The 25229-nt window shown below is 40.4% G+C and overlaps 1 protein-coding gene across 1 annotated transcript in view; it reads left to right on the top strand.

Annotated features, from left to right (window-relative positions):
- The window catches only part of LOC139738185 (uncharacterized), a 37530-nt gene extending 12318 nt beyond the window's left edge, over window positions 1-25212 (top strand). Inside the window, exons 4-19 of the mRNA XM_071648843.1 lie at window positions 98-274; window positions 639-668; window positions 2318-2500; window positions 3245-3274; window positions 4118-4300; window positions 5605-5769; window positions 8403-8567; window positions 9678-9896; window positions 10512-10694; window positions 11615-11815; window positions 12615-12653; window positions 17724-17780; window positions 18181-18420; window positions 20642-20854; window positions 23601-23783; window positions 25052-25212. Coding sequence (XP_071504944.1) covers window positions 98-274; window positions 639-668; window positions 2318-2500; window positions 3245-3274; window positions 4118-4300; window positions 5605-5769; window positions 8403-8567; window positions 9678-9896; window positions 10512-10694; window positions 11615-11815; window positions 12615-12653; window positions 17724-17780; window positions 18181-18420; window positions 20642-20854; window positions 23601-23783; window positions 25052-25212 — 2429 coding nt within the window. The remainder of the gene's footprint in view (window positions 1-97; window positions 275-638; window positions 669-2317; window positions 2501-3244; window positions 3275-4117; window positions 4301-5604; window positions 5770-8402; window positions 8568-9677; window positions 9897-10511; window positions 10695-11614; window positions 11816-12614; window positions 12654-17723; window positions 17781-18180; window positions 18421-20641; window positions 20855-23600; window positions 23784-25051) is intronic.
- Window positions 25213-25229: the final 17 nt, after the last annotated feature.

Genomic DNA, 25229 nt, shown 5'->3' with positions numbered 1-25229 from the left:
AAGAATTGACTTAATGTTGTGGTTTTGAGAGGTTGTTGCTGTAATTTATGTAATTTCATGTTCCCTGTTTCTTTACACCTTGCCCATGTTTGGTCAGAACCTCTTGGGGAGCCAGGAGACCTTGAAGGACATGTTGGTATGTGCCCTTCACAGATAGGTGCAACACCACTTTGTGGGGGCGCTGTCTGCAAGACTGACTCTGACTGCGACGGATCCGAGAGATGCTGCTCAGGCTGCTTGGGGAGTGATGTTTGTATGCCTGCCCTCCAAATTCGTAAGTCCACTATCTTCCTTGTGTGTTTGCATGCTAGATTGAGACCTCTTTTACCCTTTGGAGATATTCTAGTGACCATGGAGAGTCAAATTTAACCATTCATATTGCACGACTAATCACTCAATGACTAATCTTGAAAAGAAGATTGTTCATGTTGTGAATATGCAGTACAAGTGAATGTACTGTACATACAGTATGTCAAGCATGAACATGTACAAAAATTACAAAAAAAAAAACAGATGTTGATTCCCAGTGTATTTTATTTTCTGAGTGTTACTTCATCAAGGAAATATGTTTTCTTTTTTTTGTGTTGGAATAGAGGTAACCTTTCTCCCATCTTCTCTTTTTCACTCTTTTGTTTCAGAGCCTCTAGTTATTCTACCCATCCCAACAGGTGAGTAGAGCTGTGCTAAGAGAGAGAAAGAGAGAGAGAAACACACACACACACAGAGACACACAGAGACACACACTCACTGACATTCAAAAAAAAAAGGAAGAAAAAGAATTCACTCTCAGTTTCTCATTGTGCATCTTAAGAATGTCTGGACGTGACCCCCCAAAAAGCAAACAAAGCGTTAACAAGTACATTGTATCACAGACTATTTTCTTGGTAAACCTGGAAAAAAATGGTTTCAATTTTCATCTGTGGATGTTTTCAGATAAAATAATCCTTAGATATGTTGTTTTGACATGTTACGCCATAACTCAATCATGTTGATACTGTGAGTGCATGTAGATTTAATTGAATTCATTACTTTCTTATGTTTAGAGTGGCCCAAGTATCTTTTTTTTTTTTTTTAATGCCTCCACCATGAAGTGTCGCCAGAAGCATTATGTTTTAGGGTTTTCTGTCCATCGGTCCGTCCGTCGTTTTGTCTGTCCTTCCATCCATAATCAATTTTTGTGGAGAGCGTAACTAATAAATGCTTTGAGGTATCCTAATGAAACTTGACATGTGTATGTATGAGTGGGTGAAGTTGTGCCTACCAGCTTTTGCATGCACATGCGTAAGGTCACAAGGTCAAAGATCAAAAGATCAAGGTCAACTGCTCAAAATCTCACCATTTCCCCCATATCTGTGCAATGCCTAAAGGTATTTTTTTGAAACTTAGTGTATACGTGTACTACCAAATAAAGATTCACCTGAGAGAGTTTTGGGTCATGAGGACAGAGGTCAAAGGTCAAGTGAAAATGTTAAAATGTCACTATTTTCTCCATATCTTGCAAAGCTTTCAAGTTATCTTCATGAAACTTAGTACATACAACTGTGTATGCATGTACTAATTGACAGTGATCATGTAGGGAATTTAGGGGTCATGGTCAAAGGCCATTTGTCAAAGGTCAAGGTCAACTCATCAAAATGTCACTATTTCCCTCTTCCATCTATGCAGCGCCTGCATGATTTTTGTTGAAACATTAGTGTACATGTATGCATGTGTTCCCCAATAGAGATTCTCAGGGAAGTTTCTTGTCAGAAGTTCAAAGGTCAAGTGAAAGTGCTCAATTTCACTTCTTCCTTAAATTTAGAAAAGGGTCAAAAGTATCATATATCCCCAAATGCCTGGACTCTTAGACATTATAGCCATTCATCTAATTAAACCTAGCTCAAATAAAGTGAACATTCAACACAAAATGTACTATAGACCTATTAGGAGAACCATGCATTATGGTGGAGGTATACCAGTCACCATAGCGACATTTCTAGTTCATTAAAAGACATATTTCAACCATGCTCTAGGAAATTAAAGATTTCATGTAACTTCTTTCCTTCCGAGACAAGTGAAGTTTATTCAGGAAATAACAACTCTAGATATTGATTGGAGTTGTTGCTTCTTACATGTATTTGTCCAGTACTGATTATGTTTTCCTGTTGGACCATTTATGCTGGCTTCTAAAGATTTGGTACTTCATTTTTTGTCCTTCAATGGTCTCACAAAGAGAGTTTGGAAAAATTGACTTAATGTTCTAGTTTTGACAGGCTATTCCTATATTCATGTGTTTTCATGCTATCTGTTTCTGTATACTCTGCCAATGCATGGTCAGATCCTCTTGGACCTGGTGAGGGTACTGGGGAGCCTCACGTTGGTATGTGCCCTTCACAGATGGGTGCAGGACCACAATGTGGGGGCTTTGCCTGCAGGAGTGACTCTGACTGTGCTGGAAATCAGAAATGCTGCTCAGGCTGTGACTCTGGGAGTAAATATTGTATGCCTGCCCTCCAAATTCGTAAGTCCACTGTCTTCCTTGCATGTATGCATGCCATATTGATCCGAGGCCTCCGTAACCCTTTGAGAGATATTCTAGTGACCATGGAAGTCAAATTTAACCATTCATTATTCAAGACTAATCATTCAATTACTAATTTTGAAAAGAAGATTGTTCGTGTTGTGAATACACAGGACAAGTGTGGCATTTACTGCACATACAGGCTGTACATTGTATGTCAGGCATGAACATGAACAAAAATTGGGTATACACCACGTTTGTCCACTTTCTTATACCAGACGTCCATTTATTACCTATGGCAAAGTTTCCAGGTAGTGCAATCCCAAGTCTGATCTTCACTTGTTAGTTCTATCAGTCATCACTGTGTTTTCATTCAATCATACAAAGCACATGTCTACATTATACAATGTACTGTATACAGCTGTATGAGCCCTTGACTATTCGTCAATTAGGTTTTCATCAAATATGACGATGCACAGTGAGGCAGACAGAAATTTGATGCTTGCCTGTGTGTGTAACCTTGAGACCTTGAATTTCTAGAGGAATTGCCAAGAATAGACATATGAAGATCCTATACATGTTTGTGTTTAATTCCCAATCAACCCTGACTAAAAATGTGAAACAGATGTTGATTCTGAGTGTAATTTGATTTCTGAGCATTAATTCATCAAGAAAATATATCTTTTTATGTTGGAATAGAGGTAACCTTTCTCCCATCTTCCCTTTTTCATTCCTTTGTCTCAGAGCCTCCAATTATTCCACCCATCCCAACAGGTGAGTAGAGCTGTGCTAAGAGAGAGAAAGAGAGAGAGAAACACACACATACACACACACACACACACACTCACATTTAACACGTTCCATATTGAGTTCTACAGTGCCAACAGACTTAATATGCAGGTCACCAGGTCACGGAAAGGGTTAAAAAGAAAAGGAAGAAAAAGAATTCACTCTTAGTCTCTCATTTTGCATCTTCAAAATGTCTGGAAGTGACCCCCCCCCCCCCCCCCCCCCCCCAAAAAAAAAAAAAAAGAAAAAAAAAAAGAGCAAAACAAATGAAAAGAAGTAGCACAGATAATTTTTCTAGTAGACATTGAAAAACATAATTTTAGTCAATTTTTATCTGTGGTTGTTTTCTGAAGAAATAATCCTGAGAGATGTTGTTTTGACATGTTAAGCCATTAATCATGTTGATACTGTTAGTGTGTTTAGATTTAACTGAAGTCATTACTTTCTTATATGTAGAGTGGCCCAAGTATCTTTTTTTTTTTTCATTCAAAGACATATTTAAACTATGCTCTAGGAAAGAAGAAGATTTCATGTAACTCCTTTAGCTTCTGAGACAAGTGAAGTTTATTCAGCAGATAACAACTCTAGATATTGATTGGAGTTGTTGCTTCTTACTTTGTACATGTATATGTCCAGTACTGATTATGTTTTCCTGTTGGACCATTTATGCTGTCTTCTAAAGATTTGGCACTTCATTTTTTGTCCTTCAATGGTCTCACAAAGAGAGTTTGGAAAAATTGACTTAATGTTCTAGTTTTGACAGGCTATTCCTATATTCATGTGTTATCATGCTATCTGTTTCTGTATACCCTGCCAATGCATGGTCAGATCCTCTTGGACCTGGTGAGGGTACTGGGGAGCCTCACGTTGGTATGTGCCCTTCACAGATGGGTGCAGGACCACAATGTGGGGGCGTTGCCTGCAGGAGTGACTCTGACTGTGCTGGAGATCAGAAATGCTGCTCAGGCTGTGACTCTGGGAGTAAATACTGTATGCCTGCCCTCCAAATTCGTAAGTCCACTGTCTTCCTTGCATTTCTGCATGCCATATTGAGACCTCTTTAACCCTTTGAGAGATTCTAATGGCCATGAAAATTAGATTTAATTATTCAAATTTCAAATATTGACCTGCAGAGACACAATGAGTAACCTCTAGAGGGAAATTGTTCAAGTTGTGTCATATGTATTATGTATGGATGGATGTACACAGAAGAAGGCATATGCTTCATCAATATACGTGAAAATTATACAAGTTGTAGATTCAACTTCCACTGTGGCCAGAGTGTGTAATATACATTTCTGCATGATCTACACATGTACAATACAAGTGTATGACTGACTTCACCTGGCAACTGCCCTCCACTGATCTTCAAATAGGTATTCATCACTAACATTAGGCAAATTTGACACACAGGTCTTATAGTGTCAGTCAGAATTGTGTGCATAAGGTAACTATGGAAATCTCAACTTAGAAAGAGATGCCTAGTGTGTTTAGGCTCAATTTCACAGTTACTGCATGCACACTATTCCTACTGATGCACGAAAAGACATGCTCGTCATCTATTATCTAGAATAGGGGACAATTTTCTTGCCAGAAATTTATTTCTTGAATATGTTACCCAATGGTGAATTTATTGGGTAAATTTCTTTAGCTTGCCATAAACAAAAACCATGCATTTATTCCTTCAAAATTGCATATCCAGTGATGATAGGATGCATGTTTTTTTAGCCAGGAGGCGTCTATTACTAAGTGCAGGAGGACTTGCGTTAGTGGGCGAACTCTTGCGACAAGTGGGCAATAATATGCTTACAGTGGCTGTCCCCTGTGAGGTAGCATGCTGCCGGTAAAAATCAACACACAACTCTCGACCAATGAGATTGCAGGATTTCTGCTACCCATTCCAAAATGCACATTAACATTAGTTCATGCATACATATACATTATTGTATGTACACACTTCACACAGGCACAGTTGGGTATACTGAAATTTAATGCTTGCCTGCATATATAACCTTGGGACCCTGCATTTGTAGGGGAATTGGCAATGATAGACATATACTTCCAATATCATCTACAAGTATATCTGAAACTGATGAAACAGATGTTGTTGCTCTATTTATTTGGTATTTTACTTTTTAATAGCATAATTTCAGTAACCCATTTAAGACGAGTCCGGATTATACTCGGCAGGTGTCTATGGGAAATGCATGTTGTAGCAAAATCAGTCCATCCTCAACAGGTAAAGGAAATGTACAGTGTACAAATTGCAGGTGTGACCTTTATCCCACCCTCCCTTTTTCACTCCTTCGTCTCAGAGCCTCCAATGGTTATTCCACCCAAAAATCACTTTGGTACCTGCCCAAAGGATGGCCCAGCAAACTGTGATGGAACACTGTGCATGGCAGACATGGACTGTCCTGCAGACCAGAAGTGTTGTGTGAGTTCCTGTGGCTTGCGCTGCTCCACTGCAGTCCTGACAGGTGAGTGGAATGGTGCTCTATCTGTTTAGGCGTGGTCAGTCTGGCAAAAGATCGAGAAGTTAGTTTAGGTCATTGGTACGTGTGCACAAGGAAGACGCCTTTAGTGATTGTGACGTAACAATGCACATCTGTACATGGCAATGGCCTCGCGCTTCAGAGACACCGCCCGCAAACAGAACAAGAAGTGTGCCGGGCGTGAGGGAAATATCCCTTGTTGGAGTTGGAAGTTTTGCGGGAAGTTTCCGGTCACACTGGCAAAACGTTGGGTTTTAAAGATCGCGATCTTAAACTTTGCGATCTTTTGCCAGTCTGACCGCGCTTTCTGAGAGAGAAACAATGCAAAGCAAGAATAATTCGGGGGAAAAAAAAATATGCACTACCATGCTACTATAAGGGATAAGAACCAGCAGTGGCTGTCTGGCGATTCTCGTCTAGTGGACATGATGCCGTCCAGTAATCAGAAGATTGGTGCATGTACTGAATACGCCATATATTTCGCGAGTGGTTAAATTCGCGATCGCGGAGTCCTGTACTGAATGGAGAAATGTACATGCGTACATCACATCCACATCGGGATCAGAGTTAATATTTTCGCGTGACTTTGGTTTCGCGAACAGCACCTGACTCGCGATAAATTTGCGAAGATAAAAACCTCGCGAAATATTTGGCGTGAATCCATTCCTCCCCCCGGTCTGAGCATAGCCAAAAAAGCCCGGGCCCTTTAGGGTTAAGTGAACTGGGTCATTCTGTATTGTCCATGAAACAAAAAGGAGATATTTTTATCACCATGATGAAAACATTATAAAGGGGTTTTCAGAATAAGCTGAGACTCGGCATACTCATTACAACATTGCATTCATGCTAATGTTGAAATATCATGGCTACTGCTACACCTACGTAGCTGCAATGTTTGTTTGTTTTTTTCATATGAGATCTTTTGTTCACTTTCATACACAATTCGAATTCTGCTAATTTTGAATTCTCCTATCAACAGTATATAAAAATGGCTGCATTTTCAAGTGAACTTGTAAATTTGTTTCTGGGCTTTTTCTTGTAGACCATAAAATTTTTGTACCCTAATATTTAGTATCAATACTTAATTTTAGGAAAATTAACTTCATAACTCTACAAGAAAGGGTCCAGAAACAAAACATTTTCGAGTTCACTTGAAAATGCTTCTTTTTTGTTTTACTTTGTGATGTTCTGGCATAATTTGTTTGTTCTGGGTTTAACTGGTAACATGTCATCTCCCAGAGATCAAATCTCTATCGTTTTGTTTGTTTGTTTGTTTGTTTGTTTGTTTGTTTGCTTGTTTATATGTTTTGTTTTTTTGTTTTCAATGGGTTAGTCCTTCTAACCCATTGAAGATTATAGCTGTAGTCTCAAATATACTCAGGCGGGTGTCTGGGAATAGCATGTAATAGCAGAATCAGTTTGTCCTCAATAGGTTAACAGACTTTGATTCATGTTTCCATTATTATTATTTTTGTAAAGCACATAGGGAACATTCATTTGCTATATGCGCTGTAAAAATTCCATTATTATTATTATTATGTTGTTGTTTTTCCAAACACTCATCTGGGGCCCGTTTCGTAAAACTTGTCATCAGTGTCATAGATGTGACAAGCTACTGAAATCCTTACATCTGATTGGCTTTATAGAGCAAATTTGTCATAGAAATGTGGCAGTTATCACTGATGACAAGTTTTATGAAACAGGGCCCATGACAACAAGTACTTTATATAGAATTTGTGGTACTCGGTGTGTGGCAAAATGAGCTGTGTAAATTCAGTTTGAGAGGTTACTGTACATACATTTGTACATATGTTTTTTTGTAAGTGGGTTCGTAAAAAAGAGAGGGAAAGAAAATTCTTGTGAGTTCTTGTAACAAGTCTCCTGAAGAAAGATTCTCAGCAAACCTCATCAGGACTGTCAAATATAGTTCTAGAAAAACAAACAAACAAAAGAAGAATCCAGATGTAAGTTGTTAATCCACTATAATTTCTAAAGGGACCAAGACGCATCATGTAGTCTGTACCTCACCTTCAGCTACCATGTACATTTTCTTCCCCCTGCACCTGTCATTCAGACCTTCCCCTCTTCCCAGTAAATCCTCCATTCCATGTCGGTGAGTGTCCCACAGCGTCTGCAGTGGGGCACTGCCTGAGCCCCTTCTGCAGCCATGACAGCGAATGCGCCCTCACTGAGAAGTGTTGTGGGAGTATCTGTGGGTATCACTGCACACCGGCTATACATAAGGGTCAGTACCTCTCAGGAGGAGGGTGGGGAGCACACCCCAAGCATTCCATCCCTCTACTCTTCAGGCATGACTATTGCATGTTGGCTACAGACCTGCAGTGACTCTCTTCATCTGAGTGTTACACCATTTAGTCTTATGACATGAGAGTTGTGCCCAGATTTATACCTACAATGTATTTTTCACTTTTTCACTTTTCAAGACCCTTTACATCATTCTGCACTAAGTTCATTGTCTACCATACAGGGGAGTGTGTTGTCAACATGTAAACCCTCCAAGCCATGGTGCATGATATTTAAAGGGGCAGTCTTACAAACCTCAGTCAAGGCTGAGCTCTGAGGAATTTTGTGGCACCTCTCTTTCCTTTTAACTCCAGAGCCACCACCTCCACCACCTCCCATCCATGCTGGACAATGTCCATCTGTAGAGGCTGCAGGCTTCTGTGAAAACCAATTGTGTACCCATGATGGACAGTGCTCGGACACAGAGAAGTGCTGTGTCAGCAGCTGTGGCTACCACTGCACCCCATCAATCATCCCTGGTAAGCTTCATCCGAGTTTGCATTTTATTCAGAACTATTATACAAATAAATGTTTATGAGTGCAATGGACAGAATATTTCATGAGGTGAAAGATCAAATGATCCATTCAATGCGGCGCAGCCCTGTTGAATTGACCAATAATTTCCTCTTTCTCCGAGTGAAATATTCTGTCCATTGCCTGAATAAAAAACATTTATTTAACGTTTTGAGTATATAACACCTAAAATAGATCCTTGTCATGTGATGTTTTATGAATTCACAAACGAGAGAGTGTGCAGCATCTAGATGGAGAGTGTGCTCACTGAGTGCTTTTATGCTAGCGTGCTGTCGCATACACACTGCAAATACAAGCGTTTTACGTGTACATGCGTAGTGTGCGGAGGTCTCGGCTTGCGCGCAATTGAGCAAATCATATGGATCCAAGATTGCACAGTAAATGAAGCCACAATTGCACAAGTGATGACGTAATAGCAAAAAAGGGATGAATGATCAATGGCAAACAACCAATCAAATGACAAGCATCTATCTAGGTGTCATATAAAGTCTATGTCATGTTTGTACAGTCGTATCATCTCTTGGAGATACAGTGTAGAAGGTAGAGAAACTTGATATCGATCTTTCAGATGTTAGCATTACACGATGTACAGTCTGTATTGGCAATCTTTGATATGGGATAATAGACTAGACTCCTCCTTTTATAGAGCAAAGCTGATGAACTAACACATTTAAATGCTGAAATATTGTGAGCATGGCAACCGAAATGCCTGACTATGGCTTTCCCCAATGTACGAAGCTATCCATATAGACTGAAAACGAAGCATTGAGATCTGTGTTATATCCAGGTGGATGGCATAGATTGTAACTTTTGAGATCCTGGAAGGATGGGAAATGTTGATAAGCTTAGTGTTGAATCCTCATTGTACTGCATTGTCACTATAATGCAGACTATTGAAGTACATCAGACATTTTATTGCTATTCAGATATACATGTTGTTTATAGCAGTGCACAAGAAGCTGGAACTTCCAAGATGATCCAATAATATGCTAGCTAGTGTATGGCTTATTTCTTTGTTTTCTTGTTTTTATTGTTGTTGTTTTTTTCATACCCAGGACCACCGGGTCCTCTGGAGAGCCGTTGTCCAGAGGGCATGGAATATGACTCCTGTGGCACAGCCTGTCCATTGAGTTGTGACCAGCCGAAGCAAAGACCATGCACACGGCAGTGTGTTTCTGGGTGCTTTTGTACCGATGGCAAAATCCTGGCTGCTGACCGCAGTGACCGATGTGTGGCCCCAAATGAATGTGATGCTGAAGAAGGTGGTAACAATGGTATGTGTTCATATATGGCTGAGACTGCATTAAAGGATGCATGTATTTCTGACACCTTTAAAAATGAACAAAAAGATAATGTTTATGTACAAAGGAAATATTACTAACTATCATTTCCTGTGATTAATCTTAGTGTGCACAGTCATACATGAAGAGACTTTAGCCAACATGGGAGATATACTTACAATGGATACACACAGGGAGTGCATGTTTTACCTGGACAGCAGATGCATGGGCAATATTAATTTTATTTCTTATACTGTAGTTATGTATGGAGACTATTTTGGAAATTGAACAAGAGCGTTTGTTAATGTTTTGCTAGAAAATGTATTTAGTGTTTCCTTGTCAGAGCTGTTACTACATTTCCCTTATTCGACAAGATGCTTCCTATTGAATTATATTTCAGTATTTCTTGATGTCCTGACAGGAGAATATACAGGCTCTCTGACTTGGGACACTATTTTAGCCCTCTGAAATGCCGGAGATGCACAAGTATCTCCCTGATTGCACACTGGAACATCCCTTATTTTGATATTTGAATGTTGGCAGCTTGATTTAAATTCATAAATGATTTCAGTCTTTGGTGACTTGATCTGTTGCAACCCCAATGCACAGGGCTATTATGCCCACCGGGTCAGCACCCTGAGCCGTGCGGGACGGCCTGCCCACTCAGCTGTGACTACCCTGAGCAACGGCCATGTATCAAGATGTGTGTCCCACAGTGTGTGTGTGATGGGGACACCATTCTATCTGCAGAGGGTAGCGACACATGTGTGCAACCCAACGAGTGTGGTAACGGTAAGTGATAAGGGGAACACCTTCAAATTCTTGACTGTGAGAACAAGTTTTTCCTTGACCTCGGCAAGTCCTGGGGCAATTTGGCTGCAGAAATTGTCATCTCATCCCTGTGCTGTTCACTTGACAAATGTGAACTTAAATGTATTTCCTGTATTGAAGAAATATTAGATATTTAGCCATAACTGTAGCCAGTTTATTCTACAAACAATTTTGTTATAATTATTCTTCACATTTTGTATATTTAAAACACTCAACATTGATTTGAATATTAACATTTTTACATTGGTTGCTTCTGTCCTTCACTCCCATCTTACAGCTATTGTGAAGCACTAAAGTTAGGTTTTTGTTTCATCTACAAATGATAAATAATTGTAGGCCTATATTCATAAGACTTTTAAGAGGCAGCACCAAATGACAGCATTGAGTTTTGAGGGACTTGATGGCTCTATTGACACGCAATGTTGATTGGCCCAGGCAAGGCTGAGTAAAAAGGAGGCAAGCTTATGAGACAGCCCCATGCAACTTGTCCTTGCTTCTTTTGTAACATGTGATATTTTGCACAATTTTAGTTATTTGGCCCTTTAGACTTCTTAGGCTGTGCTTTCCTTTCATTCTCAATGTTATGATGTCTGATTTATACCACACACAAGTGAATCATTGGACTTGGACTTGAATCTGTATGGGAAAAAGTGTGGGTGAATCTCTGCAATGTTCCAATAGTTTCAAAAATTAAGTATTGCTTGGAAGAAATGTACTACTGTAAATGTTTAATTTCACAAGTAGAATATGTCAGTATGGTATGTATTGATGTTTTATTGCGTAAGTTGCAACCAGTACAACCATAGATGTATTCATCTCAAGTGGAAATGCCCATCAAGTTTTTTTCTTGCTTTCACACACTATTCTCCCTAATGACTCAGATGCAAGACCATGTCAGCACGAACGGGAGAAGAAATTGTCAGAAGGGAACGATAACCAATTTGTGCCCCAGTGTACCCCAGACGGATTGTATTCTGTTGTACAATGCCACACCAGTGTCAACCAATGCTGGTGTGCCGATCCCCGTACTGGTATCGTCATCCAGGGCACAGAGGTGCAAGGAGAGGAGCCAGACTGTACATGTAAGTGTAACCCCCTGGAATTCAACTGATTTTTTTTTCTGAGATACAGTAAGCAGTGCTTCCCTTGTGGACTGCCTTTGCAATTTACACCAGGTAGTATCCCCCAACAGAGAGGAGGTATAACTGTGTGCAGCCACAGATATATGTTGATAATTCTTTTCAAAATTTTGCCGTCGCTGAATTTGTAAATATGAATTCTTCTGTGACCAATATGGATTTGATCACTTGATTTTGAATATTCAGTTCTTCTTACTCTGTACTGTTAGGTTAAGAAAATTCAAACCTAGCAGTAATCATGAGTAATATCTTTCATTTATGTAACTGTGTATGTGTGTTCTATAGCTTGTTTTTGCCTACTTCATGTTACTTTGGAAAAACAAGATTTACAATCTGATCAATTTTTCTTGATGATTTTGTTATCTTCCAAAATTACACAAGCAGACGTGACAGATTCAAGCCATGAGGCAGAAACATTCATCCCTGATGCTTGTGCGAAATTGCAATTGAATGATAGATACATGTACTGTGTTGGCAGGTTCTGTGAAGTGCAAAATCATGTACTTATATTTCATTTGTTGAAATGAAAATGAACTGATATTAACCTTGGTATAAGCTTCTGGAATTTGTGTGATGTGCATCCATTCTGATGTTCTTTCCAACACGCCGTTTTTACTGTCAAACATATCCTCATTTTGGAGAAAAAAAAAATGTCATTGATATCATTTAGTGTCAGATACTTAACACGACAAAAATTGTTTTTAAACTGTCCATGTTTTTATTGTTTTCCCATTGGTCACAGCCTTTAAGACTGGTCCTCCAATCCCTGTGGACCCCTCACGTGAGTATGCTACATTGAATCATGTAAAGTTGAAGATGAGTCATTCACCAAAGGTGGTAAATATGGGGATGTCGGGATGTCATTTTGACCCCCTCCCCTCCCCCCCTTCAGATCTTGGCCACTGATGGTGTCATCACTGCAAAATTTTACCAGAACATAGAGCCCAATGTCAACTACAAGATTACATGTATGTGGTCATACAATAGAGAAGTATTGATTTTCTAGTTTTAGTAAATTAATTATGGAAATTTATGCATGAAATCAGATGTTTGCCTCCTGACTCCATTCAAAAGACTGAAGGATTGCTAAATATTTGTGTCAGAATTCCTCAAGACGGATCAAAATATTTTTGGCATAAAAATAGCACATTCAAAATAAATTTGTTGTTGTTTTTTATTGTTTTGATAATTTCTTATGTACACGGTGTATTTGATTCTTTTTTTTAACCTTAAATTTGTTATTGCTTTTGCGAAAGTTGTTGAGGTGTTTTGGGTTGACATGCATACATGTAGAACATTACATAACTTTAAAATGGTGTTCCTGAATGTCACAAATTTGGTCTCAAAATATGCAGGAGACTTACAATGAAAACAGGCATGAAATGGCGCGGCAAAATCTTTGCGCATTACGGAATCATGGCGGGAAATGTCAACGTGAGGGAGGGGGTTCATAGGTTTACCCATGACCCCTCAACCACCAAGACAACCAGAGAAGATCACCACAAAAGAAAGCAATCACTCAAGAGTGCCAGCTGCTGTTGTAATGCTACATGCTTGGCAACCCTTAGTATCACCTTGTCCATGAGGATCATTGTTTTTGATCAGCAAACAGCTTTCCACACAGCACATTTTTGAATTTGTCTAAGTTTGTGTTTGTTGTCATAGTGTATGTTACCCAGTCTGTCATGTCTCCATGCCTGTAAAAGGTGTTGAAGGCAATTTTTTTAAAGTTTGTCAGAAGAGAGCAAAGAAAACAAGGTATAAAGAACAATGTTTGTCAATATCATTACAATGTGCAGCATAGAGGCAAGTTCATTGCTCACAGACATACAAATTGTTTAGGGATATATACTTGGATCATAGTATAGAATGTATTCAAGAGTTTTCATATGGCAAGAGGGAATGACTTGATAAACTTTCAATGTGATGGCTTTCTGTCATTATCATCTATCGTACATGTACCTTCAGTCTGTTACGGTATAATTGGGGGCTGAGATAATTGTCATTTAGGCACATTGATTGTAGCCTATACCCCTGAAAATTTTTTACTCATCTGTCAATCGTTGGAAACACAGCTTTTGCTTCTGGCCACTTGCAAGGGGTATAGAATACCAGTCTGATGATACAACTTGCACTGGTTGACTGTCAGGTCAGTGTGAAACATATCAGGCATGATTCAGTGAGGTAAGATCGTATGATGAAGGTCCTAGAGTTGTACACTCAGAGCTTAGTTCGCCAGCGCATGCCAGTTAGTGTTGGATATGTGTGGGATCAAACCATTGTGTTTTAGACTTGCATTGTGCATCTGTCGGGCGTGTCCAGCCTACATCCTATGACAGCGTGTTTAGTTTCCAAAATTAAAAGTCATTGAACTAGTTAACCTTGAACCTTGGTAATGGTGCTCTTCTGGTATTGGTATTGGTATTACCCTTGGTGAGTCTTTTTGCAAGTTTCTGGAGCTTGTCCGATAAAGATTTCATCAAAACTCACGGGAAAGGCAAAAGTGTCGCATTTTGTGGATCAGATGAGCCTCAGATGTCAGTGAAATGGGGGCTTTAGTGACATAGGGCCCTACATATGACATACATATAAATTTGTAAAATTCCAGAAATGCCAGATTCCTATTTTTAGCTCACCTGAGCCAAAGGCTCAAGTGAGCTATTGCAATCGCCCTTCGTGCGGCGTCCGTTGTGCGTCGTCCCTCGTCCGTCGTGCGTCATGCGTAACTTTTTACATTTTCATCTTCTTCTTGAAAACCCCAAGACCGTTTTTCATCATACTTGGCAGGTAACATCCCTAGGGGGTTAGGAACTCAATTTGTTAAAATGGGCATCATGCACCACCCAGGGGGCCCCCAGGGGGCCCAAACCCCCCAAAATTAAGGAATCTGTAAAAAATCTTCTTCTCTAGAACCAGAAGTGATAGAGCTAAGTTAATACTATGAGCTAGTACATTGATGACTGTAGTTTCAAGTTTGTTCATGGCAGAATCAGGGGTGCCCCCCTTGGGACCCAGGGGAGGGGGATGGGGAGGGGTTCTAATGGGGCCTAAATTGTACATTTTCATCTTCTTCTTGAGAACTCCATGACCGATTTTCATCAAACTTGGCAGGTAGCATCCCTAGGGGGTTAGGAACTCAATTTCTTAAAATGGGCACCATGCCCCACCCAGGGGGCCCCCAGGGGGCCCAAACCCCCCAAAATTAAGGAATCTGTAAAAATCTTCTTCTCTAGAACCAGAAGTGATAGAGCTAAGTTAATACTATGAGTTAGTACATTGATGACTGTAGTTTCAAGTTTGTTCATGGCAGAATCAGGGGTGCCCCCCTTGGGACCCAGGGGAGGGGGGTGGGGAGGGGTTCTAATTGGGCCTAAATTGTACATTTTCATCTTCTTCTTGAGAACTCCTTGACCCATTTTCACCAAACTTGGCAGGTACACATCCCTAGGGGGTTAGAAATTCAATTTGTTAAAATGGGCACCATGTCCCACCCAGGGGGCCCCCAGGGGGGCCAAATGCCCCAAAATTAAGGAATCTGTGAAAAATCTTCTTCTCTAGAACCAGAAGTGATAGAGCTAAGTTAATACTATGAGTTAGTACATTGATGACTGTAGTTTCAAGTTTGTTCATGGCAGAATCAGGGGTGCCCCCCTTGGGACCCAGGGGAGGGGGGTGGGGAGGGGTTCTAATTGGGCCTAAATTGTACATTTTCATCTTCTTCTTGAGAACTCCATGACCGATTTTCATCAAACTTGGCAGGTAGCATCCCTAGGGGGTTAGGAACTCAATTTCTTAAAATGGGCACCATGCCCCACCCAGGGGGCCCAAACCCCCAAAAATTAAGGAATCTGTAAAAATCTTCTTCTCTAGAACCAGAAGTGATAGAGCTAAGTTAATACTATGAGTTAGTACATTGATGACTGTAGTTTCAAGTTTGTTCATGGCAGAATCAGGGGTGCCCCCCTTGGGACCCAGGGGAGGGGGGTGGGGAGGGGTTCTAATTGGGCCTAAATTGTACATTTTCATCTTCTTCTTGAGAACCCCTTGACCCATTTTCATCAAACTTGGCAGGTAGCATCCCTAGGGGGTTATGATCTCAATTTCTTAAAATGGGCACCATGTCCCACCCAGGGGGCCCCCAGGGGGGCCCAAACCCCCAAACTGAAGGAATCTTTAAAAATCTTCACTCGAATCAAAAGTTATAGAGCTAAGATAATACTATGAGTGAGTACCTAGTTTCAAGTTTGTTCATAGGAGATCCAGGGGTGCCCCTCTTGGGGCGGGGGGGGGGGGGGGGGGGGTTGGTTGGTTGGGAAGGTCCAAATGGGGGCCTGAATTGTACATTTTCATCTTCTTCCCGAAAACCTCATGGTGTATTTTCGTCAAACTTGGCAGGTAGCATCCCTAGGGGTCAGGATCTCGATTTATAGAAATGGGCACCATGCCCCAATCAGAGGGCCCCAGGGGGCCCCAATCCCCCCAAATGAGGAATCTTAAAAAAATTGGGCCCCTATTGTACATTTTCATCTTCTACTTGAGAATGCCTGGTCAAATTTTGGTAGAGCTGTGAATAATTTAGATTAGTGACTGCGTGAAAGGTGAACTTGCGATACTCAGGCGAGCGCTAGACCCGCAGGTCTCTTGTTTTTTATGCCTCCCCCACGAAGTGGTGCCGGAGCCATTATGTTTTCAGGTTGTCCGTCCGTTCTTCCGTCCGTCTGTAATAAATTTTGTGGACAGCATAACTGAAATACCTTAAGAGGTATCCTCATGAAACTTGGCATGTATGTGTATTAGGGAGTGAAGTTGTGCCTATCAACTTTTGGGTGCACATGTTCAAGGTCAAAGGTCAAAAGGTCAAGGTCAAATATGTAAAATGTCAATATTTCCACCATATCTATGCAATGCCTGAAGATATTTTCTTGAAACTTAGTGTATACATGTATTACCCAACTTAGATTCTCTAGTGAAAATTTGGGGTCATGAGGTCAAAGGTCAAAAGGTCAAGTAAAGATATGAAAACTTCACTTTTTTCTCCGTACCTTGGAAATTGTTCAAGGTATCTTCATGGAACATAGTATATATACAGTGTACATGTACTGACTGGCAGTGATTATCTAGAGAATTTAGGGTTGATAGGGTCAAAGGTCAGGGGTCAAAGATCAAAGGCAACACTTCAAAATTTAATTATTTCCCTCATATTTATGCAATGCCAGCAGGATTTTTTTTTTTCACACTTGGTGTATGCATGTACAGTATATCCTAATAGAGATTCTCTGGAAAGGTTTTTTTTTTTCTTTTTTTTTCCTCAAAGATCAAAAGGTCAAAGATCAAGTGAAAGTGCTGAACTAGCTTTTTCCTCCATATCTCGGAAGTGGCTCAAGTTATCTTGAAACTTACTACTGTTATGCATGTTCTGCCTGACAGTGATTATCTTATGAATCTTAGGGTCAAAGGCCAGATGAAAATGATAACAATTTAGTATTCAATACAGAAATTGCACTCTTTCTCCCTACCTTGAAAATTACTTAATGCATAAACTTTAAATGAATTGGTCGAAGTCAAGTTAAAGTCCTTAAATCCGCATATACATGCTCTCCTATTCATCCAATCAAAACTAGGTCAAGGAAGGTCAACATTCAACACATCTGTGACAAACTTGTCATTTTAATATTTTGCCAATTTTGTGAAAATGTAATCACACATTGTCCACTTGTACTATAGACCTATTAGGAGAATCATGCATTATGGCGGAGGCATGCCAGTCGCCATAGCGACATTTCTAGTTAATCGTGCACCGTGATGAAAGTGTTATGTATAATTGTTGTAATGCTATCTATCCATGCTGTAGTTCTCAACCAGTGTCCAGAGGGAAAGAAGTTTGCTGATGGTGTGAAGAAATGCATTCGTAAGTTTTTTTTTATGATATTCATTTTGTCTTTGTTGTTTGGGGGGGGGGGGGGATTAAGTATCAATACCAAGCCTGTCTTCATGCATTTTTTAGTTTTGTATACAAGTAGATACATGAGATCTTAGCATATCAAGATGTTTTGACCTAACAAAATACAGAGTACAGTGCTATAGGTGGAACTACCTGTATGGATGACTAATCATGAAGTATTTTGCCTGTTTTTGTCCCTGAAAACTGAACATTACTCAAGTTGGCTCAGATCACACAAAGACATTTTCAGATTGCCCAAGCACTCGGTTTGTTTTGCTTGTTTTATTTTACTTCAAGATGAGAACTAAACTGTGAAATGAGGTTCACTAATCTATGTTATCTGTTCTTCATCTAAACCTGATCCTAGCTATTGAAGATCCAGGAATAGTGCTAATTGACCCACCGACCTATACACTGCCGGCTGAATGTCTGGGTGATCTGGTCTACAAAACCTGTGGGACTAATTGTGAGCCAACCTGCTGGGAACCAAAGCCTGAGGCCTGTGTTGCCATGTGTGTTCAAGGATGCTTCTGTCCCGATGGTATGGTTAGATTACCTGGCTCAGGAGACTGTGTGGCCAGCTTGGATGAATGTCCTCCCCCTCCACGTGAGCTATGACCTCTTCTATCATCCTTCTTTGTATTTTTATCAATGTTATCTTTGTGATCCTCAGTAGATGTGTGAATGGATCATTTCACCATTACAGCATATGCAAAAACAGTGCATATCAAAAAGAAAAAGACAAGAAAAAAAAAAGGATAGTCCAACTTTGGAGAGCTACAATGTTGTACTATTTCATAATTGTCAGCTATGGAGAGCCCAATGTTGGTGGTAAGGGAAGGGAACTCTTCCTCGTTCCATTGATTCCTGATTATGTTGACATATGTCATGCACGACTGAGCACATGAACCTTAAAGATAACAATGACAAATTGTACTTTTTCCAAGTTTAAGTGTTATTGTGAAGAAACAATGAATGTCTCACTGAATGGATGAGATCTGTCAAAATTTGTGGTAAACTTAACAGGCCACCCTGCATGACTGCAAGTTTGTGTTTAGGGTTTCTTCTACCCTTGTAGAAAACTGTTTGAGAAAACTTGGTCACTCCCACAAGAACAACCCACACAGTTCATTTTTCTCTCTTTGTATTCAAGACATGGTTTGTTGCAGCCAGCTACTGTATGTGCTCAATATGAATAGAGAATAAATGGACTGTGTGGGTTGGCCTTTGTAGAAGTGTGCAAGTTATCAGAGAGGTGGCCATGTTGCAGGTTATGGACTATAAAATGTCAGAAGAAACCATAAGCACAAACATGCATTCGTACAGGCTAGCCTATTTATTTGAGCGTTTTTATTGACAGTTGATATCCATTCAGTGAGACATTCATTGTTCCTACATGTGATATTCATTGTTCCAACGTGTGACACTCAAATTTGGTAAAGGTGTAATTTGTCATTGTTGTCTTGAATGAATTCTCGCTATTTAAGTTGCTTTTTAGCTCACCTGAGCCAAGGGCTCAAGTGAGCTATTGCGATCGCTCTTCGTCCGGCGTCCGTCGTGCGTCGTCCGTCGTGCGTTGTCCGTCGTGCGTAAACTTTTTACATTTTCATCTTCTTCTTGAGAACCCCATAACCGATTTTCACCAAACTTGGCAGGTAGCATCCCTAGGGGGATAGGATCTCAATTTGTTCAAATGGGCACCATGGCCCACCTGGGGGGGGGGGGGGCCCAGGGGGACCCAAACACCCTAAAATTAAGGAATCTTTAAAAATCTTCTTCTCTAGAACCAGAAGTGATAGGGCTTAAATGATACTATGAGTAAGTACATTGAAGACTGTAGTTTCAAGTTTGTTCATGGGGGAATCAGGGGTGCCCCCCTTGGGACCCAGGGGAGGGGGGTGGGGAGGGGTTCTAATGGGGCCTAAATTGTACATTTTCATCTTCACTTTGAGATCGCCATGTCTGATTTTCACCAAACTTGGTAGTTAGCATCCCTAGGGGGACAGGATCTCAATTTGTTCAAATGGGCACCATGGCCTACCTGGGGCGTCCCCAGGGGGCCCAAACCCCCTAAAATTAAGGAACCTTTAAAAATCTTCTCTAGAACCAGAAGTGATAGGGCTTGGATGATACTATGAGTTAGTACATTGATGACACACATAGTTTCAAGTTTGTTCATGGCGGAATCAGGGGTGCCCCCCCCCCCCCCCCCCCTTGGGGATCCAGGAGAGGGATGGGAAGAAGTCCTACAGTTGTAATGGAGCCTGAATTGTACATGTTCATCTTCTTCTTGAAAACCTCATGATGAATTTTGACCAAACTTAGCAGGTAGCATCCCTAGCGGGATAGAATCTCAATTCCTTCAAATGGGCACCATGTCCCTCTTGGGGGGCCCCTAGGGGGCCCACCCCTCCCCCCACATTAAGGAATATTTAAAATCTTCTGCTCTAGAACCAGAAATGATAAAGCAAAGTTAATATCATGAGTTTGTACATTGATGACTTTAGTTCCAAGTTTGTTAATTGCAGATCCAGGGCTGCCCCCCCCCCCCCCCCCCCCCCGAGTTGAGAGGGGGGGAGGGGGGGATCCATATGCAGACCTGTTCTCAGGTAAAAGTGTGCAAGAATGCATGGAAGAGGAAATTGCGATACTCGGGTGAGCGCGTGACCCGCGGGTCTCTTGTTTTCTTCATTGGTGTACTTATTTTCTCATTTATTCATTTATTCAACTCTTTGTCTATCCATCTACATGTATGTGTTTTTTTTTCTTAATCTATCTGTTTTTTCTTGATCACTTATGATATTTGATTGTTAATTGATCAATTTCAGCTACACCTGTAGCCATCAAGCCTTGTCCAGTCCTGCTGGAAGAAGTGAAAGCAGATGGTATTCTGATTGGAGAGTTTGTGCCCGAGTGTACAGAGGAGGGCAAGTATGCCCCGATCCAGTGCCATGGGAGTACAGGATACTGTTGGTGTGTGGACATTGAGACTGGAATCGAGATTGAAGGGACGTCTAGTAGGGGACGACCAATCTGCCCTCGTAAGGAATCATTTCATGTTGACCTTTTCCCTCAAGAAATATTCAATTTATTGAACTTTGTGGTAAATCTCTGTATGCTTTCGTGTGATACACGTACATATACAAGAGAGAAATGGCATACACGTATTGTATGCAATGTTTCCTGTGTACAGAAAAAGTATTTTTTTTAAAAAGGTCAGTCAGTCAGTAATGCCAGTGGTCAAGATCAGTGAACAGGTTGCCAAGAAAGTATAAGGGCCTACCTAAAGGAAATAATAACAAAAACTGAGTTGGTGTAAAAATCTGAAGCAACAACCCATTCAGCAAGATATGTGACCACATCTGCAAGAGTTTGTGTAGAGCCTTTCTGTAGCAGAAAATAATGCTTGCACCAATCCTTCCTCACATCTCAGAAGTAAATTGTTAAATCAGTTGACAGTTTTTATACCTCTGCCACGAAGTATCGCTGGAGGCATTTTGTTTTCAAGTTGTCTGTCCGTCCATCCGTCTTTCCATCTGTAATCACTTTCGTGGACAGCTTAACTAAAATACTGTTTGAGCATCCTAATGAAACCTGGCATGTATATGTATGAGTGGGCAAAGTTGTACCTATCATTTTTTGGGCGCACAAACTCAAGGTCAAAGGTCAAGGTCAAATGCACAATATTTTACTCTATCCCTCTTTCCTATGCAATGCCTGCAGGTATTTTTGTGAAACTTAGTGTATACAGCCCCGGCGATATGGTGCAATTAACTCACTGATAAGAGGCCAAAGCTTTTGAATTCGTAACTGTCATTAAGTATTGTGCGGAGGGAAGGACAAAAAAAATCTTGAAAGTTCACCTCCTAGTGTCTCCCTTATTTTACCACCAAATTCCTTGAAACTTCACACACATGGATACATCATCCTTCATAGGATTTTTGGGCGAAAGTGCTGATGTATCTTTCAAGATACCGTATGTGTGTTTTTCTGTTTGAGTCGACCGTGGGAAAGGGTTATGAGATTTTCTGAACATAAGTCTGTTCCTGCATGAATATGCATTTGATTAACATATTGCTAGTCTGTATACCTGAGACTCACTACCTGCGAAGTTTCATGTTGGAGCAATTAGTAGTTAGGTGAAAATAAGAGCAAAAAGACAACCAAATTTAAGAGAAAATACTGCACATGCACAACTAGATCATCCTCCTGCATATGCGTTCTCTATTGGGTCAGTGCATGCTTAGCCAATCAGCAGTGTCAGGTTCGGCGCAATGCGACAGGTTTCGGTTTTCGGTTCACAGGGTGGTGAGTGGGCAAGAGAGGAACCCTGCAATGTGCTTCTACTGTTTCATGCAGCACGAAAACCGATACATCGGACTGCGTACTGCTTACGCTATGGATTTTATGTGGGTCACAAGTGACAGTGATCTCAATTTTTTTGTGGACATATCCGTGCGCCAAATGATACCGAAAAGATATTTGAAAGACAGTATTGATATACTACCATAAGTCATATACCAAAGTTTTATTTTGGAGCAATGAAAGAAAATGTGAAGAAATAACACTTGTTTTGTGACTAAATTTTCTGTTTTGGAAGCTAAGTTTTGACATTATTTGCATAGGTTTATCCTCAACGAAACCCAAAATAAGTAACATTGCAAGTTAGAGAATAGTTTCTTCTTCAATTTGCTGTATAGATTTAATCATTTGATGGCTTTTGAGCGGTAACCAATATTGCGATTGTCCAGCAACACTTCCCTGTGTGGTTTGCGTACACAAGCTGTCTACTTTATGCATATGAGGGCTTCAAGGTGTAATGCTTATGGTGAGTTAATTGCACCGTATCACCCTGCCTGTACTACCAAATAAAGATTATCCAGAGAAAGTCTCAGGTCATGAGGTCAAAGTTCAAGTGAAAATGTTAAAGATTTCACCCTTTTCCTCCATATTTGTGCAAATGGTTCAAGGTATATTCAGGGAACGTAGTTCATATGCATGTCCTGACTGGCAGTGATTGGTCTAGGGAATTTGGGGGGTTATAGGTCAAGGGTCAGGGGGTCAAAGTCAACTCCTCAAGATTTTCACTATTTCCTCATATTTACTGCAAGACCTGCCAAATTGTTTCTTGAAACTTTATACCTATATACATGTATTACTCAGTAGAAATTCTCTGAGAAGTTTCTAGCCAAAATGTCGAAGGTCAAGAGAAAGTGCTAACTTTGACTTCTTCCTCCATATCTCGAAAGGTGGCTCAAGGCATCATCATGAAACTTAGTACATATTTATGGTAGTTCTACCTGACAGTGATCCTCTTGGGCATTTCAGGGTCATGGGGTCAGACGTCAAGGGTCAAAGGCTGGGTTAAAAACAAAAAAAAAAATACTATTTAAAACTGAAATTATACTCCTCCATACCTTGAAAACTACTCAATGCACAAACTTATAAAAGGTTCAAAAGTCAAGTATAAATCCTCAAATCCCCAAATACCTGCACTCTTAACAATATAGCCATTCATCCAATTAAACCTAGTTCAAGGAAAGTGAATATTCAACACATTTGTGACAAACCTGTCATTTTACTATTTTACCGATTATGTGAAACTCACCACCCATTGACCACACATCGACCTACAATGTGTAATGAGAACCATGCATTATGGCGGAGGCATACCAGTCGCCATAGTGACATTTCCAGTCTTATCTTGACTTGCGATGCATGAGAGAAATCCACCATTAGCTTCAGGGTCAATTGTCATATTTTGAGTGTACTTCTCTCTCCCGACAGTCGACTGCCCGGCAGGCCAGAGGTACATGGAGTGTGGTACTGCTTGTGAACCTTCGGCTGTGAGAACCCAGATCCCCAGTTTTGTACATTCCAGTGTATATCAGGATGCTTCTGTGAAGAAGGCATGGTTAAGAATGGAGATGAATGCATCATGTTTGAGGACTGTCCAAACGTCCTTGAAGGGTGAGGCATTCAAGACTCGTCATGTTCGCTATGTGCCGTGGATTGTTTATTCTGTCTTCTTCATTCTAAATGTATTTAGTTTACAATTGGGTTTTATGCTCTTCCACAAAGGAGTGCCAGAGGCGTTATATTTTGGGGGTTGGTCCGTCCGTACATCCGTATGTCCTTCAATCTGTAATCAATTTTGTGGACAGCATAACTACAAAATTGTTTGAGGTACTGTATCCTAATGAAACTTGGCATGTATATGTATGAGTGGGCAAAGTTGTGCCAATGGACTGTCAGATGCACATGTCAAGGTCAAAGGTCAAGGTCAAAAGCTCAAAATTTCACTATTTCCCCCATATCCATGCAAGTGCCCCGATAGTAATTTCTTGAAACACAGTGTATGCCCAAGGTAAAGATTCTCCAGAGAGAGTTTCGGGTCAGGAAATCAAAGGGTCAAGTGAAAATATTTACATTTCACAATTTCTTCTCGAAACTTAGTATGGTATGCATGTTCTGACTGGCAAGTGATTACCTAGGGAATTTGGGGGCCACGGGTAAAAGGGCAGGGGTCGAAAGTCAAGGTCAACTCCTCTAAATGTCACAACTTCCCTTACATCTAGTCAATGCCTGCAGTATTTTTTCTCTAAACTTGATATATATAATATGTGCATATATTACCCAATAGAGATTCTGTGGGAAGGTTTCTTGCCAATTGGTTAAAGTTCAAAAGGTCAGAGGTCAAGTGAAAGTGCTAAATTTCACTTCTTCCTCCACATCTCGAAATGAATTCAAGGTATCATCATGAAACTAGGTACATACAACATGCATGTTCTACCTGACAGTGATTCTCTTGGGAACTTTAGGGTCATAAGGTCAAGGGTCAAAGACCAGGTTTAAATGCTGATGTTTTACCATTGAATACTGAAATTACACTTTTCTCCATTTCTTAAGAATTACTCAATGCATAAACTTATGAAAGGGTCAAAAGTCAAGTAAAAATCCTTGAATCCCCAGAATACATGCACTCCTAGACCATTTAGCCATTCATCCAATTAAACCTAGTTCAAGGAAAGTGAACATTCAGCACATTTGTGACAAATCTGTCACATGCAGAATTCTCACTGTTGCATTGTTTCTTCTTTTGTGTATTTATTTTCTCATTTATTCAGTGTACTCATCACTTTGTATCCTTCTACAGCTTGTACATGTATGTGTTTTTCAATCTGTCTGTTCTTTCTTGATAGTTTATGATATTTGATTTTTAATTGGATCAATTTCAGCTACACCTGTAGCCATCAAGCCTTGTCCAGTCCTGCTGGAAGAAGTGAAAGCAGATGGTATTCTGATTGGAGAGTTTGTGCCCGAGTGTACAGAGGAGGGCAAGTATGCCCCGATCCAGTGCCATGGGAGGTACAGGATACTGTTGGTGTGTGGACAGTGAGACTGGAATCGAAATTG

The sequence above is a fragment of the Diadema antillarum genome, unplaced genomic scaffold, assembly GCF_040938485.1.
Source record: "Diadema antillarum isolate AM-2024a unplaced genomic scaffold, OU_Dant_1.0 seq00000728_RagTag, whole genome shotgun sequence".
Classification (NCBI taxonomy): Eukaryota; Metazoa; Echinodermata; class Echinoidea; order Diadematoida; family Diadematidae; genus Diadema; species Diadema antillarum.
This window is presented reverse-complemented; position numbering and strand designations above follow the sequence as displayed.